Source organism: Lissotriton vulgaris, chromosome 11, assembly GCF_964263255.1.
Source record: "Lissotriton vulgaris chromosome 11, aLisVul1.2, whole genome shotgun sequence".
NCBI lineage: Eukaryota > Metazoa > Chordata > Amphibia > Caudata > Salamandridae > Lissotriton > Lissotriton vulgaris.
In genome coordinates, this window is record NC_141699.1 from 102,496,576 (window position 1) to 102,517,214 (window position 20,639).

Sequence of the window (20,639 nt, forward strand, 5' to 3'; positions counted from 1 at the left end):
GTCAGGTTACCTTACAAACACATGGGAGAGCCGGTTTATTGTGGTGGATGATACATGAGGGTCCCCCCGGGGGATGGGGGCTAGGGGGGGGGGGGGGGGGATGAAGAAGTGAGAAAGAAATTCTTAACAGGCATGGCATTCCGACCCCTCACGGCCTCCCGCAGGGGTTCAGTAGCAGAGACGCTGCCGTGGGGCTGGGCTGTCAAAGTGAAAGTAGGAGGCAGGAAAGAGTTAACTTCTGGAAGTTAAGATTAATTTATCCGGTGCCAAAAAGAAGCTGTTTGCGAAAGATCTGGAGTGAGCTGTGGCGGGCGAACGGAGACGCGAACTAACCTGGGAGCAGAACTGTATACCGTAGTGCATGTAGAAGGAGCGAATCCACGCGAGCCCGGCAGAGAACACCACAGACCATCAGCAGAGGACACCACAGACCACAAGCAGAGGAGAGTACAGACCCCTGTACAGGAAGATCGGGGTACCACAGAAGCACAGCAGTCGCAGAGTACCGACCCTCAGCTGGAGGAGAGGGTTACCGACCGAAGAGCACAGACCGTCATTATAGGACACCACAGACCACAAGCAGAGGAGAGTACAGACCCCTGTACAGGAAGGTCGGGGTACCACAGAAGCACAGCAGTCGCAGAGTACCGACCCTCAGCTGGAGGAGAGGGTTACCGACCGAAGAGCACAGACCGTCATTATAGGACACCACAGACCACAAGCAGAGGAGAGTACAGACCCCTGTACAGGAAGATCGGGGTACCACAGAAGCACAGCAGTCGCAGAGTACCGACCCTCAGCTGGAGGAGAGGGTTACCGACCGAAGAGCACAGACCATCAGCAGACGACACCACAGACCACCAGCAGAGGAGCGTACAGACCCCCGTCAAGGAGGTCGTGGTCCACAAAAGCACAGCAGTAGCAGAGTACAGACACTCAGCTGGAGTGTTACCAACCCGAACTGAAGGAGAACACAGACCGTCAGCAGAGGACACTACAGACCGTCAGCAGAGGAGAGTACAGACCTTGCCCCCCCCCCCCCCCCGAATAGAAAGGTCGGGGTACTACAGAAGCTCAGCAGAGTACAGACCCTCGGCTGGAGGAGAGTGTTACCAACCCGAACTGAAGGAGAGCACAGACCGTCAGCAGAGGACACCACAGACCCTCAACAGAGGAGAGTGCAGACCCTCAGCAGAGAGCATACAGACCGTCAGCCGAAGACATACAGACCCCCAGCAGAAGAGAGAACAGACCCTCAGCTGGAGGAGAGATTTACTGGCCCAAACAGAAGGAGAGCACAGACCGTCAGCAGAGGACACCACAGATCCTCAAAAGAGGAAAGTACAGACCACCAGCAGAGGACATTACAGACCCTCAGCTAAGGAGAGTACAGACCACCAACAGAGGAGAGCACACACCCCTCAAGGGATGGTCTGGATACCACAGACACAGCAGGAGCCGAGTACAGACCTGCAGCTGACGGAGAGTATTACTGGCCCGAACAGGAGAGTACCATTTCTTAGCAGAGTAGACTATAGAGAAGAGTACCAAAGAAGCACAGAAGGAGAGTACCACAGACCGCGGGCAGGAGCAGAGTACTGACGCCAGAAGGAGGAAGAGACTATTATAGATCCCCAGCAGGAAAAGTGCAGTAACCAGCAGTAGCAGCAGCAGAGTACACACCCCCAGCAGGTGGAGAGTGTTGCAGATCCGCTGCAGAAAAAGTGCACAGACCGCCTGCAGGAATAAGTACAGACCACAGCAGGAAGAGGCCACTTCAGACATTCCTCAGGCAGAAAGCACCACAGACCCCAATAAGGAGAGCTTCACAGACCTCGAGCAGAAGGACAGTGTATAAAAAGAACCAAGACGGGCTCCTTGTGTAAAAGTTTGAGGTAAAGTCTGCGTGATATCTGAGGACCCTAACATTCTTGCATACCCCTAAAAAGCAGAGGCTTAAACAGCACAAGCATAGCAGAGTGAAGGCACATAGACGCTAAAGATCGCCTATAGATTATTAACAGGGCTACCAGTCACTGGAAAAGTAGAAGCCTTACCTGAGAGCTGGTAAGAACGGGGGCATCCGCAAGTCAGCTTCTTAGACTTGGAGAATCTGGAGAGAATAAAGAAATCCAGCCTTTTAGGATTTTCAGAAGGACCTGAAGACCACAGTGAAAGACAGAACCAGCAGACCCCCCAAAAAGAGTGGCTTCTACGTGGTGTTGACCGCAGTCCTGGGACTGAGTGTGAGGAATCCCCAACACTTCTGCGGGGTGTTAGCCACAAACCTGCAACTGAGTGTGAGGAACCCCCAGCTCCACCACAGCTGCTCGTACCTGGCAGCGCGATGGCCATATCCAGGAGCTGGTGCTGCTGCTTGGTCCTCCTCACCCTTGGGATTGTCATCGGTGTCGTTGTGTTGTTGGTGATCCTGGCACGGCAGCCAGTGGCCCCTTGTCCGGGAGGCTTCCAGCATGCTGCTGTGGCTGCCGACGCTCCTGTCTGCTCAGACATTGGCAGGTACACGTGTGCATCTGTGGCATATGTTTGACATGCATGTATCACTCATAGTATATCTATGGTTGTAACTCAGGGTATGTGTAGATATATCACATGTTACACATCTGTGCTTGTATCTCAAGGTGTGTGTGCATATATCACTCGTAATGCATCTGTGCGTGTATCTCATGGTACGTGTGCATATGTCACTCGGTACACATCTTTTCTTGTATCTCATAGTACATGTGCATATCTCACTCGGTACACATCTGTTCTTGTATCTCATAGTACATGTGCATATCTCACTCGGTACACATCTGTTCTTTTATCTCATGGTACGTATGCATATATCACTCGTAATGCATCTGTGCTTGTATCTCATGATACATGTGCATATATCACTCGTAATCCATCTGTGCGTGTATCTCATGGTACGTGTGCATATCTCACTCTGTACACATCTGTTCTTGTATCTCATGGTAAAATGTGCATATATCACTCGTAATGCATCTGTGCTTGTATCTCATGGTATGTGTGCATATATCTCTCGGTACACATCTGCTCTTGTATCTCATGGTACATGTGCATATATCAGTCGTTACACATCTAGGGTTGTATCTCATGATACGTGTGCAAGGCTCACTCGTTCTACATCAGTGCTTTTATCTCGTGGTACATGCATAAATCACTTGTTGTGCAGCTATGCTTGTATCTCACATGGTAAGGGCACATGCATTTCACGTTTTACATCTATGCTTGCGTTGCTCATGACAAGGGTGAATGTATTGCTTGTTTAACTATGCTTGTATAACTCCTGTGAGTATGCATGTATCACTCATACACCTGTACTTGTATCTCACGGTACGTGTACATATATCACTTGTTATACATATCTGCTTGTGTCTCATAGTATGTGTGTGTATGTCACTCGTTATATATCTATGATTGTACCGCTTATGGTAAGAGTGACTGTATCACTCTATGTACATCTATACTTGTATGTCATGATAACTGTGTACATGTCACTTATATTTGAAGCTTATAATACTCATGGTGCATGCGCCTATATATAATCTATGCTTATCTATTACATGGCATGTGTGCATATCTCACTCTTACATCTAAAGTTGCATTGCTCATGTTAAGTGCACCTGCATCATGTCATGTGTTATACATCTATGCTTGTATCACTCATGGTGAGTGTGCATGCATCACTGATGCATTTATGCTTGTATCACTCATGGTGAGGGTGCATGCATCACTCAAGCAGCTATACTTGTATCACTCATGGTGATTGTGATTGTGTACATCTCTGCTTCTGTTGTTCACATTTAGTGCGTGTGTGCCATACTGCACATCTCTGCATCTATTGCTCACCTTTAGTGCATTTGCGCCACTCTCTGCACATGTCTGCTTCTATCTCTCACTTTTAGTGTGCGTGCGCCACTCTCTGCACATCTCTGCTTCTATTGCTAACCTTTAGTGCATGTGCACCACTCTCTCCACACCTCTGCACCTATCACTCATCTTTAGTGTGTGTCGGCCACTCTTCGCACATCTCTTTAGGGCACATGCACCACTCTCTGCAAATCTCTGCTTGTTTCGCTCATCATTAGTGCTCCTGCATCACTCTGTACATCTCTGCTTCTATCGCTCATCTCTAGTGCATGTGTGCCACTCTGCACATCTCTGCTTCTATCACTCATCTTTAGTGCACCTGCGCCACTCTGCACATCTCTGCTCCTATCACTCACCTTTAGTGCGTGTGCACCACTCTTCGCACATCTCTACCTCTATAGCTCACCTTAAGTGTGTGGCCGCCACTCTCCCAAATCTCTGCTTGTTTCACTCATCTTTAGTGAACATGCGCCCCTCTCTGCACATCTCTGCTTCTATCGCTCACCTTTAGTGTACGTGTGCCACTCTCTGCAAATCTCTACTTGTTTAGCTTATCTTTAGTACACGTGTGTCACTCTGTACATCTCTGCTTCTATCGCTCATCTTTACTGGAACATGCGCCACTCTGCACATCTTTGCTTCTATCGCTCATCTTTAGTGCACGTGTGCCACGCTGGACATCTCTGCTTCTATCACTCAACTTTAGTGCACGTGCGCCACTCTGCACATCTGTGCTTCTATCGCTCATCTTTAGTGCACGTGCGCCACGCTGCACATCTCTGCTTCTATCGCTCAGCTTTAGTGCACGTGCGCCACTCTGCACGTCTCTGCTTCTATCGCTCATCTTTAGTGCACGTGCGCCATTTTGCAAATCTCTGCTTCGATCACTCATGTTTAGTGCACGTGCGCCATTCTGCACATCTCTGTTTCTATCACTCAGCTTCTTCCTGTGCCTACCACTCTCTGCACATTTCTGCTTCTGTCACTGACCTTTAGTGCGCCACTTGTGGCACATCTCTGCTTCTATCGCTCACCTTCTGTGCTCGCACGTCAAATTCACATCTCTGCTTCTAGCATTCACCTTTAGTGTGTGTGCCCGCCACTCTCTGCAAATCTCTGTTTGTTTCGCTCATTGTTAGTGCATACAGGCCACTCTCTGCACATCTCTGCTTCTATCGCTCACCTTTAGTGCACGTGCGCCACTCTCTCCACATCTCTGCTTCTATCGCTCACCTTTAGTGCACGTGCGCCACTCTCTTCACATCTCTGCTTCTATTGCTCATCTTTAGTGAACGTGCGCCACTCTCTGCACATCTCTGCTTCTATCGCTCACCATTAGTGCACGTGTGCCACTCTCTGCAAATCTCTGCTTCTAGGATTTACCTTTAGTGTGTGCCCTCCACTCTCTGCAAATGTCTCCTTGTTTAACTCATCGTTAGTGCACGTATGCCACTCTCTGCACATCTCTGCTTCTATCGCTCAACTTTAATGCACATGCGCCACTCTCTGCACATCTCTGCTTCTATCGCTCATCTTAAGTGCACATGCGCCACTCTACAGATCTCTGCTTCTATCGCTCACCATTAATGCACGTGTGTCACTCTCTGCAAATCTCTGCTTGTTTCGCTCATCTTTAGTGCACGTGTGCCACTCTCTGCACATCTCTGCTTCTATCGCTCATCTTTAGTGCACATGTGCTTCTCTACACATCTCTGTTTCTATCGCTCACCATTAGTGCAAGTGTGCCACTTTCTGCAAATCTCTGCTTGTTTTGCTCATCTTTAGTGCACGTGTGGCACTCTCTACAAATCTCTGCTTGTTTCGCTCATCTTTAGTGCATGTGCGCCACTCTCTGCAAATCTCTGCTTGTTTCGCTCATCTTTAGTGCACGTGTTCCACTCTCTGCACATCTCTGCTTCTATCGCTCACTTTTAGTGCACGTGCACCACTCTCTGCACATCTCTGCTTCTATCGCTCACCTTTAGTGCATGTGCGCCACTCTCTGCACATCTCTGCTTCTATCGCTCATGTTTAGTGCACATGCACCACTCTACACATCTCTGCTTCTATCGCTCTCCATTAGTGCATGTGTGCCACTCTCTGCAAATCTCTGCTTGTTTCGCTCATCTTTAGTGCACGTGTGTCACTCTCTGCAAATCTCTGCTTGTTTCGCTCATCTTTAGTGCACATGCACCACTCTACACATCTCTGCTTCTATCGCTCTCCATTAGTGCATGTGTGCCACTCTCTGCAAATCTCTGCTTGTTTCGCTCATCTTTAGTGCATGTGTACCACTCTCTGCAAATCTCTGCTTGTTTCGCTCATCTTTAGTGCACATGCACCACTCTACACATCTCTGCTTCTATCGCTCTCCATTAGTGCATGTGTGCCACTCTCTGCAAATCTCTGCTTGGTTCGCTCATCTTTAGTGCACATGTGCCACTCTCTGCAAATCTCTGCTTGTTTCGCTCATCTTTAGTGCACATGCGCCACTCTCTGCACATCTCTGCTTCTATCCCTCATCTTTAGTGCACGTGTACCACTCTCTGCAAATCTCTGCTTGTTTTGCTCATCTTTAGTGCACGTGTGTCACTCTCTGCAAATCTCTGCTTGTTTCGCTCATCTTTAGTGCACATGCACCACTCTACACATCTCTGCTTCTATCGCTCTCCATTAGTGCATGTGTGCCACTCTCTGCAAATCTCTGCTTGTTTCGCTCATCTTTAGTGCATGTGTACCACTCTCTGCAAATCTCTGCTTGTTTCGCTCATCTTTAGTGCACATGTGCCACTCTCTGCACATCTCTGCTTCTATCGTTCACCTTTAGTGCACATGCGCCACTCTCCGAACATCTCTGCTTCTATCGCTCATGTTTAGTGCACATGCACCACTCTCCGAACATCTCTGCTTCTATCGCTCATCTTAAGTGCACATGCACCACTCTACACATCTCTGCTTCTATCGCTCACCATTAATGCACGTGAACCACTCTCTGCAAATCTCTGCTTGTTTCGCTCATCTTTAGTGTACGTGTTCCGCTCTCTGCACATCTCTGCTTCTATCGCTCATCTTTAGTGCACGTGCGCTACTCTACACATCTCTGTCTCTATCGCTCACCATTAGTGCAAGTGTGCCACTTTCTGCAAATCTCTGCTTGTTTCGCTCATCTTTAGTGCACGTGTGCCACTCTCTGCAAATCTCTGCTTGTTTCTCTCATCTTTAGTGCATGTGTGCCACTCTCTGCAAATCTCTGCTTGTTTCGCTCATCTTTAGTGCATGTGTTCCACTCTCTGCACATCTCTGCTTCTATCGCTCACTTTTAGTGCACATGCACCACTCTCTGCACATCTCTGCTTCTATCGCTCACCTTTAGTGCACGTGCGCCACTCTCTGCACATCTCTGCTTCTATCGCTCATGTTTAGTGCACATGCACCACTCTACACATCTCTGCTTCTATCGCTCTCCATTAGTGCATGTGTGCCACTCTCTGCAAATCTCTGATTGGTTCGCTCATCTTTAGTGCACATGTGCCACTCTCTGCAAATCTCTGCTTGTTTCGCTCATGTTTAGTGCACATGTGCCACTCTCTGCACATCTCTGCTTGGTTCGCTCATCTTTAGTGCACATGCACCACTCTACACATCTCTGCTTCTATCGCTCTCCATTAGTGCATGTGTGCCACTCTCTGCAAATCTCTGCTTGTTTCGCTCATCTTTAGTGCACGTGTACCACTCTCTGCAAATCTCTGCTTGTTTCGCTCATCTTTAGTGCACGTGTACCACTCTCTGCAAATCTCTGCTTGTTTCGCTCATCTTTAGTGCACATGTGCCACTCTCTGCACATCTCTGCTTCTATCGCTCACCTTTAGTGCACATGCGCCACTCTCCGAACATCTCGTCTTTTATCGCTCACCATTAGTGCACGTGTGCCACTCTTTCCAAATCTCTGCTTGTTTCGCTCATCTTAAGTGCACGTGTGCCACTATCTGCACATCTCTACTTCTAATGCTCACCTTTAGTGTACGTGTGCCACTCTACACATCTCTGCTTCTAGTATTCACCTTTAGTGTGTGTGCCTGCCACTCTCTGCAAATCTCTGCTTGTTTCGCTCATCGTTAGTGCACGTATGCCTCTCTCTGCACATCTCTGCTTCTATCGCTCACCTTTAGTGCACGTGCGCCACTCTCTCCATATCTCTGCCTCTATCGCTCACCTTTAGTGCACGTGCACCTCTCTCTTCACATCTCTGTTTCTATTGCTCATCTTTAGTGCACGTGCGCCACTCTCTGCACATCACTGATTATATCGCTCACCATTAGTGCATGTGTGCCACTCTCTGCAAATCTCTGCTTGTTTCGCTCATCTTTAGTGCACGTGTGCCACTCACTGCAAATCTGTGCTTGTTTCCCTCATCTTTAGTGCACGCGCGCCACTCTCTGCACATCTCTGCTTCTGTCGCTGACCTTTGGTGCATGTGTGCCACTGTCTGCACATCTCTGCTTCTACCGCTCATCCTTAGTGCGCATGCCACTCTCTGCCCATCTCTGCTTGTTTTGCTGATCTTTAGTGCGAGTGCTTCTCGCTCTGCAAATCTCTGCTTGTTTCGCTCATCTTTAGTGCACGTGTGCCACTCTCTGCAAATCTCTGCTTGTTTTGCTCATCTTTAGTGCACGTGCGCCACTCTCGGCATATCTCTGCCTGTTTCCCTCATCTTTAGTGCACATGCGCCACTCTCTGCACATCTCTGCTTCTGTCGCTGACCTTTAGTGCGCGTGTGCGACTGTTTGCACATCTCTGCTTCTACCGCTCATCCTTAGTGCGCATGCCACTCTCTGCCCATCTCTGCTTGTTTCCCTGATCTTTAGTGCGAGTGCTTCTCGCTCTGCAAATCTCTGCTTGTTTCGCTCATCTCAGGTCACTTGCACCACTCTGTACTTCTCTGCCTGTATTGCTCATCCATAGTGTCCGTGCACCTCCCTGCACATCTCTGCTTCTATCACTCATCTTTAGTGAGCGTGCATCACTCTTTATGCATCTCTGCTTGAATCACTCATGGTATGAGTGCATACATCACTCAACGGACATGTGTGTATGTATTACTCAGTGCATCTGTGTGCATGTAGCACTCCATGGAAATCTGCGTGTGGACCAAGGAAATGGACGTGCGCCATGTACCACTCAATCGTCATGTGTGAATTCGACCCATAGCACGTGTGTACATGTACCACTTTATGGTCATACATGACATTACACGTGTGTGCATATACCACTCAATGGTCATGTCTGACATTGCAACTGCGCACATGTACCACTCAGTGGTCCTATGTGAATGCTACCCATTGTACGTGTATACATGTATCTTTATAACAGGGATCTGGAATTTAATTTGGGTTCTCTGGGGTGTATATACCAGCTGGAGCTCTTCTACAGACCCCCTGCACAAGAGGTGAGCTTCGGTGCCCAGGATGTGATGTGTTGCCGTCCTTTACATACAAGTGTGAAATTGAGACCAGAAACACACGGTAACATGGGCTCCCGCCAGCCATGCGGGAGGTTTATGCATTCACAATGGCTGTTAAAGAACCAAGAGAACACTTTACTGACGAGACACTCTAACCATGAACTGGAATGTGAGGGCATGGTCCATGTGTGCATCTATCACTTCCTAGGTATGTGTGTAAGATGAATTGCAATGTGTGTGTGCATGTTCCACTCCTGGTTTGTGTGTGCGGGAAGCACTAACAGGCATGTGTGTGCATGTTACATGCATGGTTCATGTGTGCAAGAAGCACTAAGTGGCATGTGTTTGCATGCTCCACTCCTGGTATATGTGTGCAGGAATTACTAACAGGCATGGGTGTGCATGTTCCACTCCTGGTACATGTGTGGAAGAGGCACTAACAGACATGTGTGTGCATGTTCCATTCCTGGTTCATGTGTGCAGGAAGTACTAATGGGCATGTGTGTGCATGTTCCACTCCTGGTTCATGTGTGCAGAAATCACTAACAGGCATGTGTGTGCCTGTTCCACTCCTGATTCATGTGTGGAGGAAGCACTAACAGGCATTTGTGTGCATGTTCCACTCCCGGTACATGTGTGCTGAAAGCACTAACAGGCGTGTGTGCATGCTCCACTCCTGGTTCATATGTGCAAGAAGCACTAAGAGGCATTTGTTTACATGTTCCACTCCTGGTTAATGCATGCAAGAAGCACTTAGAGACATGTGTGTGCATGTTCCACTCCTGGTTTATGCGTGCAAAAAGAGGCATGTGTGTGCATGTTCCACTTCTGGTACATGTGTGCAAGAAGCACTAAGTGGCCTATGTGTGCATGTTCCACTCCTCGTTCATGTGTGCAAGAAGAGGCATGTGAGTGCATGTTCCCCTTCTGGTAAATGAATGCAAGAAGCACTAAGAGGCATTTGATTACATGTTCCACTCCTGGTTTATGCATTCAGGAAGCACTAACATGTATGTGTGTGCATGTTTCACTCTTGGTTCATTATGCAAGAAGCATTAAGAGGCATGTGTGTGCATGTTCCACTCCGCGTTCATGTGTGGAAGAAGGACAAAGAGGCATTTGTTTGCATGTTCCACTGCTGGTTTATGCGTGCAAGAAGCATTAAGAGGCATGTGTGTTCATGTTCCACTCCTGGTTCATGTGTGCAAGAAGAGGCATGTGTGTGCATGTTCCACTTCTGGTACATTGTGCAAGAAGCACTAAGAGGCATTTGTGTACATGTTTCACTCCTGGTACATGTGTGCAGGAAACAATAACAGGCATGTGTGTGCCTTAGCCACTCATGGTTCATCTGTGCAAGAAGCACTAAGGGGCGTGTGTGCATGTCCCACTCCTAGTTCAGGTGTGCAAGAAGGACTGAGAGGCATGTGAGTGCAATTTCCTCTCCTGGTTCATGTGTGCAGAAAGCACTAACATGCATGTGTGTGCATATTCCACTACTGGTTCATGTATGCAAGAAACACTAAGAGTCATATTTGTGCATGTATCACTTCTGGTTCATAAGTGCAAGAAACACTAAGAGGCATGTGTGTGCATGTTTCACTCACGTTTCCTGTGTGCAAGTATAACATTTTTGTCGGTGTGCAGGAGGCACTGACAGGCATGTTTTACTCCTTGTTCATGTGTGCGAGTTGCACTGACAGCCATGTATGTGCATGTTCCACTCCTGTTTCATGTGTACAAGAAGCACTGACAGGCATTTGTGTGCATGTTCCACTCATATTTCATGTGTGCGTGTATAACCATTTTGTGTGTGTGCAAAAGGTACTGAGTAGCATGTATGTGCATTTCCCACTCATGAAGTATGTATGGCACCATCACTCAATGCAAATGTTTGCGAGGAACACTGTCAGACACGTGTACATGTTAAACTCATGGTCCATTTGTGCACGTGCACCCCGATGTGCAGGCGCACAGGATGTCTTGATATTTTTGTGTGGCTGTTCCACTTTTTTGTACTGTCCTTCATGGAATTTGGCCGGTGAAGCTGTACTTCTATAGGAGTATCCCTGTATCATGTAGGGCCACATGTATGAAACAATTTTGCATTTGCAAACTGTGCGAATTGCTAAATATGTCATTTGTGAATGCAAATAGCCTTTCATGATTTATGAAAGGCTTTGTAGTTGCAATTTTAGGTCACCGCAGAAATTGTGATGACCTAAAATTGTGACTACAATTAGGGAATCGCAAATTGCGATTCCTTAGCACATGTACTAAGCATTTTATAAATGCAAACTGTGTATTTGGGAAAATGCTATTACCATGCAACCATGTGCAAATGCATTTTTCAAAGTGCCATGTAGCGCACACATGCCACAAGGGCATGTGTGCGCTTTACATGAGCACATTTCGTTTTTTGGGTGATGCCTTAGGGGGCTTTAGGCCCCTGGGCTCCCTTGACTTTGCATTAGCTAATTTGCGATTACCAATTAGTTGATTGCAAATTAGCTCATGCAAAATCATTCGAACGAATGGAGTAGTATTACCTAATAGCGATTACCTATTTACCGAATTGCTATCTGGTAATATTAAGGAATCGCTAAATCTTTGGCGATTCCTTACATACATAGCATCTTGTGATTACTAAATAGAGATTCTGCAAAAATCGCTATTTGGTAATCGCAAAGTGCTTTTTTGATACACGTGGCCCTAGTGCTTAAAACTAAGATTATTTATAAGCCCTACCATATATTTTATGGGTTTATAGTAAGATCGCATGCTGTGAGCTGCCACTGGCCGAGGTCACAGCATCCTTCAGTGCAGACGCCACCACTGGTCCACGGCTGATGAGGCGACCAATGCCGGGCTATTAATAGGCGATGCTGTTAAGTTAGAGAGATCTGTATAACATATTTTTGCCGTTAGTATGGCCTCGCAGTGCTTCCAGAGTTCAGGCACATGTAAGGCGTGTGGAGTAAGGAGTGGACTTTGATACAGTGCGCGCAACAAAATTCGTTTTATTTATTTATATGCTTACTTACCTGTATTTGGCCGTATTCCGTAGATTACTACCCCACAGCCGGCCCCTCCCCCACCCCACGTCACCGCCCAACAGCACTCCCACCACCGACTGCTACTGTACTTACCCATATATACTTATCTTCAACATATACAGGCGGTCGAGATTTTGGCCCGTTTACATTTTCTGTGGTTGATATTCTCACATACAGCCTTAGGTCACAGTGATCTAACAAGCAAGGTGTTAAAACAGCAGCACTATCTTTAGACCACAGCCTTTCAGCACAGACTTCAGGCCGCTAACTGCGCCCGTGCACTACTGAGGATGTACAGCAGCAATCACACACACCCGGTGCTGTCCCGCGGGGTGCACTGATCATGCCACAAGAGTCATAGACAACAGAGCTATCATTTGAGGCACAGAGGAAGATCTTTAATCCGGAATATTTGACAGCAGCACTATCTCCCGGGCTACGTATACCTTACATCAGGACCCTTAGATCGAAGACTGGTCATATATCTCGTACATTGACCTTATTAGGTCTTACACAGCAGAGCTATCTCTCTTTTATAAGCTTTGAAGAACAGCAGTCTCTCTGGTGACACACCTTTGGGATAGTAAGCCTTAGAAATAAGCTCTACCTCTTTGATCACGGACAGTATCTGATCTCACACTTCTGACAGCAGAGCTATCCACGCCCCTCACATGACATCACACCGAGCCGTAGACAGCAGAGCTATCCACGCCCCTCACATGACATCACACCGAGCCTTAGACAGCAGAGCTATCCACGCCCCTCACATGACATCACACCGAGCCTTAGACAGCAGAGCTATCCACGCCCTTCACATGACATCACACCAAGCCTTAGACAGCAGAGCTATCCACGCCCCTCACATGACATCACACCGAACCGTAGACAGCAGAGCTATCCACGCCCCTCACATGACATCACACCGAACCGTAGACAGCAGAGCTATCCACGCCCCTCACATGACATCACACCGAGCCTTAGACAGCAGAGTTATCCACGCCCTTCACATGACATCACACCAAGCCTTAGACAGCAGATCTATCCACGCCCCTCACATGACATCACACCGAGCCTTAGACAGCAGAGCTATCCACGCCCCTCACATGACATCACACCAAGCCTTAGACAGCAGAGTTATCCACGCCCTTCACATGACATCACACCGAGCCTTAGACAGCAGAGCTATCCACGCCCCTCACATGACATCACACCAAGCCTTAGACAGCAGAGCTATCCACGCCCCTCACATGACATCACACCGAGCCTTAGACAGCAGAGCTATCCACGCCCCTCACATGACATCACACCGAACCGTAGACAGCAGAGCTATCCACGCCCCTCACATGACATCACACCGAGCCTTAGACAGCAGAGTTATCCACGCCCCTCACATGACATCACACCGAACCGTAGACAGCAGAGCTATCCACGCCCCTCACATGACATCACACCGAACCGTAGACAGCAGAGCTATCCACGCCCCTCACATGACATCACACCAAGCCTTAGACAGCAGAGCTATCCACGCCCCTCACATGACATCACACCGAGCCTTAGACAGCAGAGTTATCCACGCCCTTCACATGACATCACACCAAGCCTTAGACAGCAGAGCTATCCACGCCCCTCACATGACATCACACCGAGCCTTAGACAGCAGAGTTATCCACGCCCTTCACATGACATCACACCAAGCCGTGGATAACATCACACCGAGCCTTAGACAGCAGAGCTATCCACGCCCCTCACATGACATCACACCGAACCGTAGACAGCAGAGCTATCCACGCCCCTCACATGACATCACACCGAGCCTTAGACAGCAGAGCTATCCACGCCCTTCACATGACATCACACCGAGCCGAGACAGCAGAGAAGCCCCAGATCCCGCATATGTCCGCAGGCCAGTCCGGGCTCTGACTGTGGCTGCTTCGGCGTGGGGGTTCGCTGCCATCAGTGTGCGGGGTGGAGGGGGAGCGCTCGATGATCGACAGGTCTTGTCTCCTCTTGTGCACGCTCTGCGGTCAGTGTGTGGTGAGTCCGACACCAGAATGAAAGTGACAGTGACGTAAATATCCGCAGCGCGTCTCTTTGGGCCCCACCTGCGGCTGCGCTCCTGTCTCAGCAGCTCTGGCACCTTTGACTCGTCCCACACTATCTACATTCACGCGCCATTGTTTCAGGGGAAACTGTATGTTTGTGAACATAGATTCCTGAGCATAAATCCATGCAGGCCTTTGTGCATACAAGTTTGTGCACGTTTCTAAGTGCACGTCCATGCGAGTTCTTTGTACGTGAGAGAAGTCATCCTTGAACACACGAGAATAGGAATGCATTGGTGCATGGCTCCAGCAGCAGGTCTGTGTGCAGGAGTTCACATGCATGTTGTGTGTAGAAGAGCACGTACATTCATGGGTGCTTTTGCGCACTGTTTGATGCACGTTTGGGCGCACAGTATGCACTTATTAGGTCCATTACTTGCACGTTTGTGTTCACGAATACAACATGCATCTAGTTATTAAAGTTTGCATATTCAAGGTCATGCTTATTTTCGTGATTTCATGCACATTATTTTGTGCACAAGCGCATGTTTGTGTACGGATTTCCATGCATGTTTGGGGGTCTAGGTGCTCGGTCATGCTTGCACGAGTGCATGCAATTGTTGTATGCACAAAGCTCGCAGGTGCATCACCAGGCTCCAGGAGGAGCTTTAACAGTCCAGGCATGCACAGAAACAGCAGGGCCCGTATTATGGAACGTGCCCCTGGGGTGCACCGGGCGTTAGCGCCTGCATTGCGTGTGCCCAGGGCACTTTAGTATTACAGGAAGCCGCAGACATGTCTGAGGACCTTTCTGTAATACAGATAGTGCTGGCGCACATATAGCCCCAGCGCTATCACCAAAGGGCGTTCCATCATTTCCATGGAAATGAGAGAATCCCTTTGCTTTTGTGCCTGTGCCATATTATAGACGCATGTGCGGAGGCAAAGAAGCTGTCAGAAGGCTCACTGTCAATGTGCCCCCTGATGGCAGCCCTCTGGAGGGCGTAAAGGGGGTACTATGGATCCCAGACATCTCTTTGCCAGAGGGTACACTCACTCACTGCACTTTCAGCAAGGGGATCTCTCTCCCCTCGTCAAAGATCTACCTGCACAGTGAAGCACGGAGGGAATGCTTCAAAGCTGCTCCGTTTTTCACTTGAATGAGCTGCCCCCAGGGCAGCACCACTTTGACGCTGCAGCGTATTCAATGTAATAGGATTCACTTTCCCTGTTTGCTCCCTGCACACCTGTTTTAAGGTGCGCCGTGGTGCAACTAGGGAGACTGCGCATCATGTGTAAGTGGGCCCCAGAACTGTTTGCTGGTGAGCCCCTACTTGTGAGTTACTGAAATAAATATGAACTGCATCTACCAGAATGCAATGGGGAACTATTGCTGCGACACCAGCAGTGTGCACCCTCGTCCCTCAACACTGTAAAGGCTCCTCCTGGAATGATTAGGCCGACAGCCTGCCTTGGGATGCTCCAGTGGGCTTTGGAGCGGTAGTGACCTGATGAAACCTCAGGCGGACGGGAGAATAAATGAACAGGGAGAGACGAGCCATGGGTCGGGCTTGGCTCTACGAGCCCATGTGCGAGCTGAGCAATGAACGTGCAGCATGTAAATCATGCAACAGACTTCACATAAAAATAGGATCAAGTCTCTTCAAAATTCAAAACAGTGTGGGCCTCATTTATAAGGGTTTGCCGTAGGGCTGCACAGCACGCCTTTCTGCTGCGGTTCTCTACGGACAAAAAAAAGGGCAGGAATGCGCCATATCTATAAGATACAGCACATTCCTGTCCTTTTCCCCTGCTCCGGCACTCAATGGGCTGCCGTGCGCTCATGCAGGCACCTTTGCACCATGGTTCAAGGGTGCCTGCGTTGCAGGGAGGATTGTTTTTGTACACGAATAATCACAAGAGACTTTTCCTCTTTCTCTGTGCTCTGCAGAATGCAGCACACATAGAAAAATGAAAGACAAGGAGAAATTAAGATATTTCTCCTCGCTTTTGGCGCTGCCTCTGATTTACGATTTCTCGTTAATCTGGCGCAGTGTCAAATGGCCATGAATGTTGCTGGGAACTCTTCCAGCAACACCCATTGCACGCCCCTTTAACGCAGGATACTGCGTTAAAGGGAGTGATACTTATCAGGCAGCATTAAGCCAAAAAGAGTGGCTTAGTGCTGCCTGATAAATATCACGATCAATCAATCAAAGCATTTGTATAGCGCACTACTCACCCGGAGGGTCTCAAGGCGCTAGGGGAGGGGGGTCCGCTACTGCTCGAACAGCCAGGTCTTGAGTTGCTTCCTGAAGGCGAGGTGGTCCTGGGTCAGGCGGAGGTGGGTCGGGAAGGAGTTCCAGGTCTTGGCGGCGAGGTAGGAGAAGGACCTTTCCCCTGTGGTGGCTCTTCGGATGCGGGGGACGGCGGCAGCGGCGGCAGGCCTCTGCGCCATGGAACGTCACAAAAAGTGACGTTCCGGAGGTGCAAGGAGTCTCATAAATGAGGCCCTGTATTTCTTTAGCACGCGGAAGCATTACACTGTAGTACTTCATAAAATATCACTACACTGAGAAGCATGTATGACAAGTGATAGCTTTGAAACACCAAACACAAGAGAGGGTTTTTTCACAGTGCACAGCCTGAGCTTGTGTATTTCAAGATGTCCTTGTGTGTGATAACGAAGAAAAAGGAGGCACGTTGAACTGTTGGAATATAGCCAGGTGTATCCCTTCCCCCGAGTGAAGAGAGAACCCTATTCACTAGAACAAAAAGAAATGTGTTCCTGAAATGTGTAACGTAACTGATTCTATGTAAAGTGCCTTGATAACATGTAACGGAACTGGTGCTATGTAAAGCGCTTTGATAACCTAATCGGTTCAAGTTCCTGAAATGTGTAACGTAACTGATTCTATGTAAAGTGCTTTGATAACATGTAACGGAACTGGTGCTATGTAAAGCGCTCTGATAACCTAATCGGTTCAAGTTCGCGCTATAGAAAACTCTAAAAATAAATAAATAATAAACTAAAAATGTGCCTAGGGTCACACAATTTGGTCAAGCGTGGAAGCTGGGATTCATCCCAAGTTTCCTAGTTTGCCATTGTGCTATTCAGTCACTAGATGGGAAACGCTTTCTCTCTTCTGTTTTACATCAACGGATATTGCTTTGTCTAATTCTTGGTGCGTGAGGTTCCAGCCCAGGTGGATAAGCTCGGCTTGTTTTGGGCTCGAGGACCCAAGTGGACCTTGAGCTGAGCAAGAGCTGAGGTCTGGCAGGCGCGTGGCTTGAAGCTACAGTGGCACGCCTGCCTCTAGGTGAAACACAGGACGTGTTTCAGGCCCCTCTAGAGCGACCTGATTCTTCCTGCTGAATTTTTATTAGATTTGCAGTTTGTATAGCGCTTGAATGCTCAGGGGCATCTTGGCGCTGCTTTACACACAAATCTAATACCTTATGCTTCACTCTATAGCAAGTTATTGAAAGAATCACAGTCATCCAGAAATCTGTCCAGGAGTGTATAAAAATACTGTCACTGGCTGTACCAACTGATGGAGAACGCTCCTTACTAAGAAAGTGGCAGGGGCCTGTTTTGGCATATGGTCCATCCATTAGGCAGGCTATCATTCAGGCCTCCATCTTGTTTAGGTTGGATTACCCTAGCTCGCTCTACCTGGGGACTAACAAGACAGAAATCCTGAGATTGCAGAGGGTTCACAACGCGCATGCCAGAACGCTCCTTGGATTCCCTAGGACCTGCTCTACTGCTAGTGCCATTCGCCAACTACATTGGCTGCCAGTGGCCAGAAATGTAGAGTTTAAGTCCCTCTGCCTTGCTTTTAAAATGTTGAATTTTTCCTCTCCTGGCATACTGGCCAACTTGCTCTCACCTTATACACCCATGCGCCAACTCCGCTCTCTGGCGGTCGTTCCGCAGGTGAGGAGGGTGCATGCTGGTGGGCCCTCCTTCCGTACACTGGCAGCCAAACTCTGGAACTCTCTTCCAATACATAGCAGCAGCATGAATAATTACCTGGCATTTCGTAAGGCAATTAAAACGTACCTCTTCCCTCCGCTATAAGCCCTGCTCTCTGCTAGTAGCCTCCAAATTTCTGCTATTAGCGCGGGGTTGCCCCTTTACCAGGGCAGCTGTGCGCTTTATAAAATATTAAAACATAACATAACATAACTTGTGATCAGGAGGGTCTCATAAAGGGGTGTGGTCAATGTAATTAAGGGCGTGGCTTAAAATCTGTATTTAGCGTAGTGTGCCGCCCGACTTGTATTTTGTTGTTTCTGTCATTGCATCCAGATATATGGTACAACAAGTAACATCATACATACAACAAACCAGAACTATTGGCTTTGTCAATGGTTGGCAGTTGGATAAGATAAATAAGTAGCAACTATGGCTTGTATATAGTATTGAAAAAGCTTCCACTTACAGGCCTGGTGACACCACAACAATGTTGCTGCCCCTGAGTTTCCAAAAGAGAAGGGAAATCCAGAGAGAAAATGACTCTTTAAAGGATTTCCCTTCCACAACAACCCTCACCTGGCATGACGTCATGCTGTAACTTCTCCACAGATGAGCAGTGTGAGCAGCGCCCATCGATGTGCCTGCTGTCACTGCAGTGCGGAAAAAAACGGGCCGCTAGGGCACAAACCAGAGCCCGATAGGGACCTGTTTTGAGGCCCCTATAAAAAACTGCTGGTGCTCAGCACCGGTAAGACCCGGACCACTTAAAGCCCTGCTTGTGATTTACTGACAATGTAAGAAACTGCATTTACCAGAATGCAATGGGCAAAGTTTGCAGAGATGCCAGTAATGTGCTTCCACCACGTTGCACTGCAGAGCTTCTGAATTTTTTTGGGGCTCAGATCAAACTTTTATAAAACAGAAAAGAATTAAATAGCAATGTTTACAGGAAACACGTAATTTGGAAATAAAACATTTCAACAGAGTTGTTGCCTTTTTATCCTCCCAGAAAGGATATTGTACTGTTTTTAATGTATAGCTTTCTCTTTTACAGCCGTCTGCTTTCGGCACGCGATATTTCTTTTTTGCTTTAAACCCAACTTTGGACTAATGAGTGTTTTTAGGTCTCGCCTCGTGATGCAGCGCATGTGCTACTCGCTTGCGAGATCTATTGTCGTTGATTTAGCTTCCGAAGCGGGGGTGGAAGCTCCACCCATGCTTCTGATTGGCGCGGCTCCCAAATGCATGCTTTTTATTGGGAGGGAGGCATGTTTTGTTCCCTCCCTATCAGCTGCTCGCCGTGCCTGCCCGGACAGGAGATGTGCACGTGCACGGCGTGTCTTGCTTGCGGTGTCGCTTTTACTTTTACTGTCTGCTTGCTTCCATCTTCATCTCGCTCCCCTTATGTGACCCAGTTACAGCAGCGCAGAGCTGCTGAACCCATTAGACGAGTCCGCCCTGATCTCACCATCTGACCATGTGGTAGAAAGGAGCGGCTATTTGTGGATAATTCGGTTGAGCCAGTGAGTAAGCTCAGGGAGGCTGGAGTATAGAGGACTCAGTTTTGTTTCGTCACTAATTGATAAATACTGATAACCTGAGATATTTGCCTAGCCTTGCTCCCATACTAAGCCCAGGGCCTCTCGAGCCTAGGTTTGGAGAGTGTGGCGGAGGCCATGTCACAGGAAGGCTGGACCTGAGCCCCGGAAGAGCTTGTGTACCCGTGAGCTTCTGACACAGGGCAAAGATCCGTCTTGCTTCCTCAGGGGCCACTTCATGAACACAAGGGCGCGCCTTTTAATTTTTACAAAATCTGTGCTTGCTCTAACTCAGTGACGTTACCACATACTGCCTGAGCCGTAAAGAGTTCAGCTCAAGAACTCGGAGCAGTGGTTGCTCCTGTGGTATCCGACTGGATACATTCTAGTGGTCTGCCCGTGATGTAATACACTTTACACCCACCCACCACAGGCATCGCCAGTCAGGGGATCCTGTTAATAAAAGGGGCCGGGAAAACGTGCCCTGGCCCAGTTGTAGTACCATACTAACAGCGTCCGTGTCCATGTCAAGTCAAGTCAAGTCAAAAACTTATATAGCGCACTACATACCCATAGAGTCTCAAGGCGCTTGAGGAAGGGGGAGGGAGGTTTACTTATCGAATATCCAGGTTTTAAGCTGTTTTCTGAAGGCTAGTTGGTTCT

At 48.3% G+C, this 20,639-nt stretch overlaps 1 protein-coding gene across 1 annotated transcript in view; it reads left to right on the forward strand.

Annotated features, from left to right (window-relative positions):
- Positions 1–299: 299 nt before the first annotated feature.
- The window catches only part of GGT5 (gamma-glutamyltransferase 5), a 237,089-nt gene continuing 216,749 nt past the window's right edge, over positions 300–20,639 (forward strand). Inside the window, exon 1 of the mRNA XM_086942787.1 lies at positions 300–2,520. Within this exon, the coding sequence (XP_086798913.1) occupies positions 2,348–2,520 (173 nt within the window). The 5' untranslated portion in view covers positions 300–2,347. The remainder of the gene's footprint in view (positions 2,521–20,639) is intronic.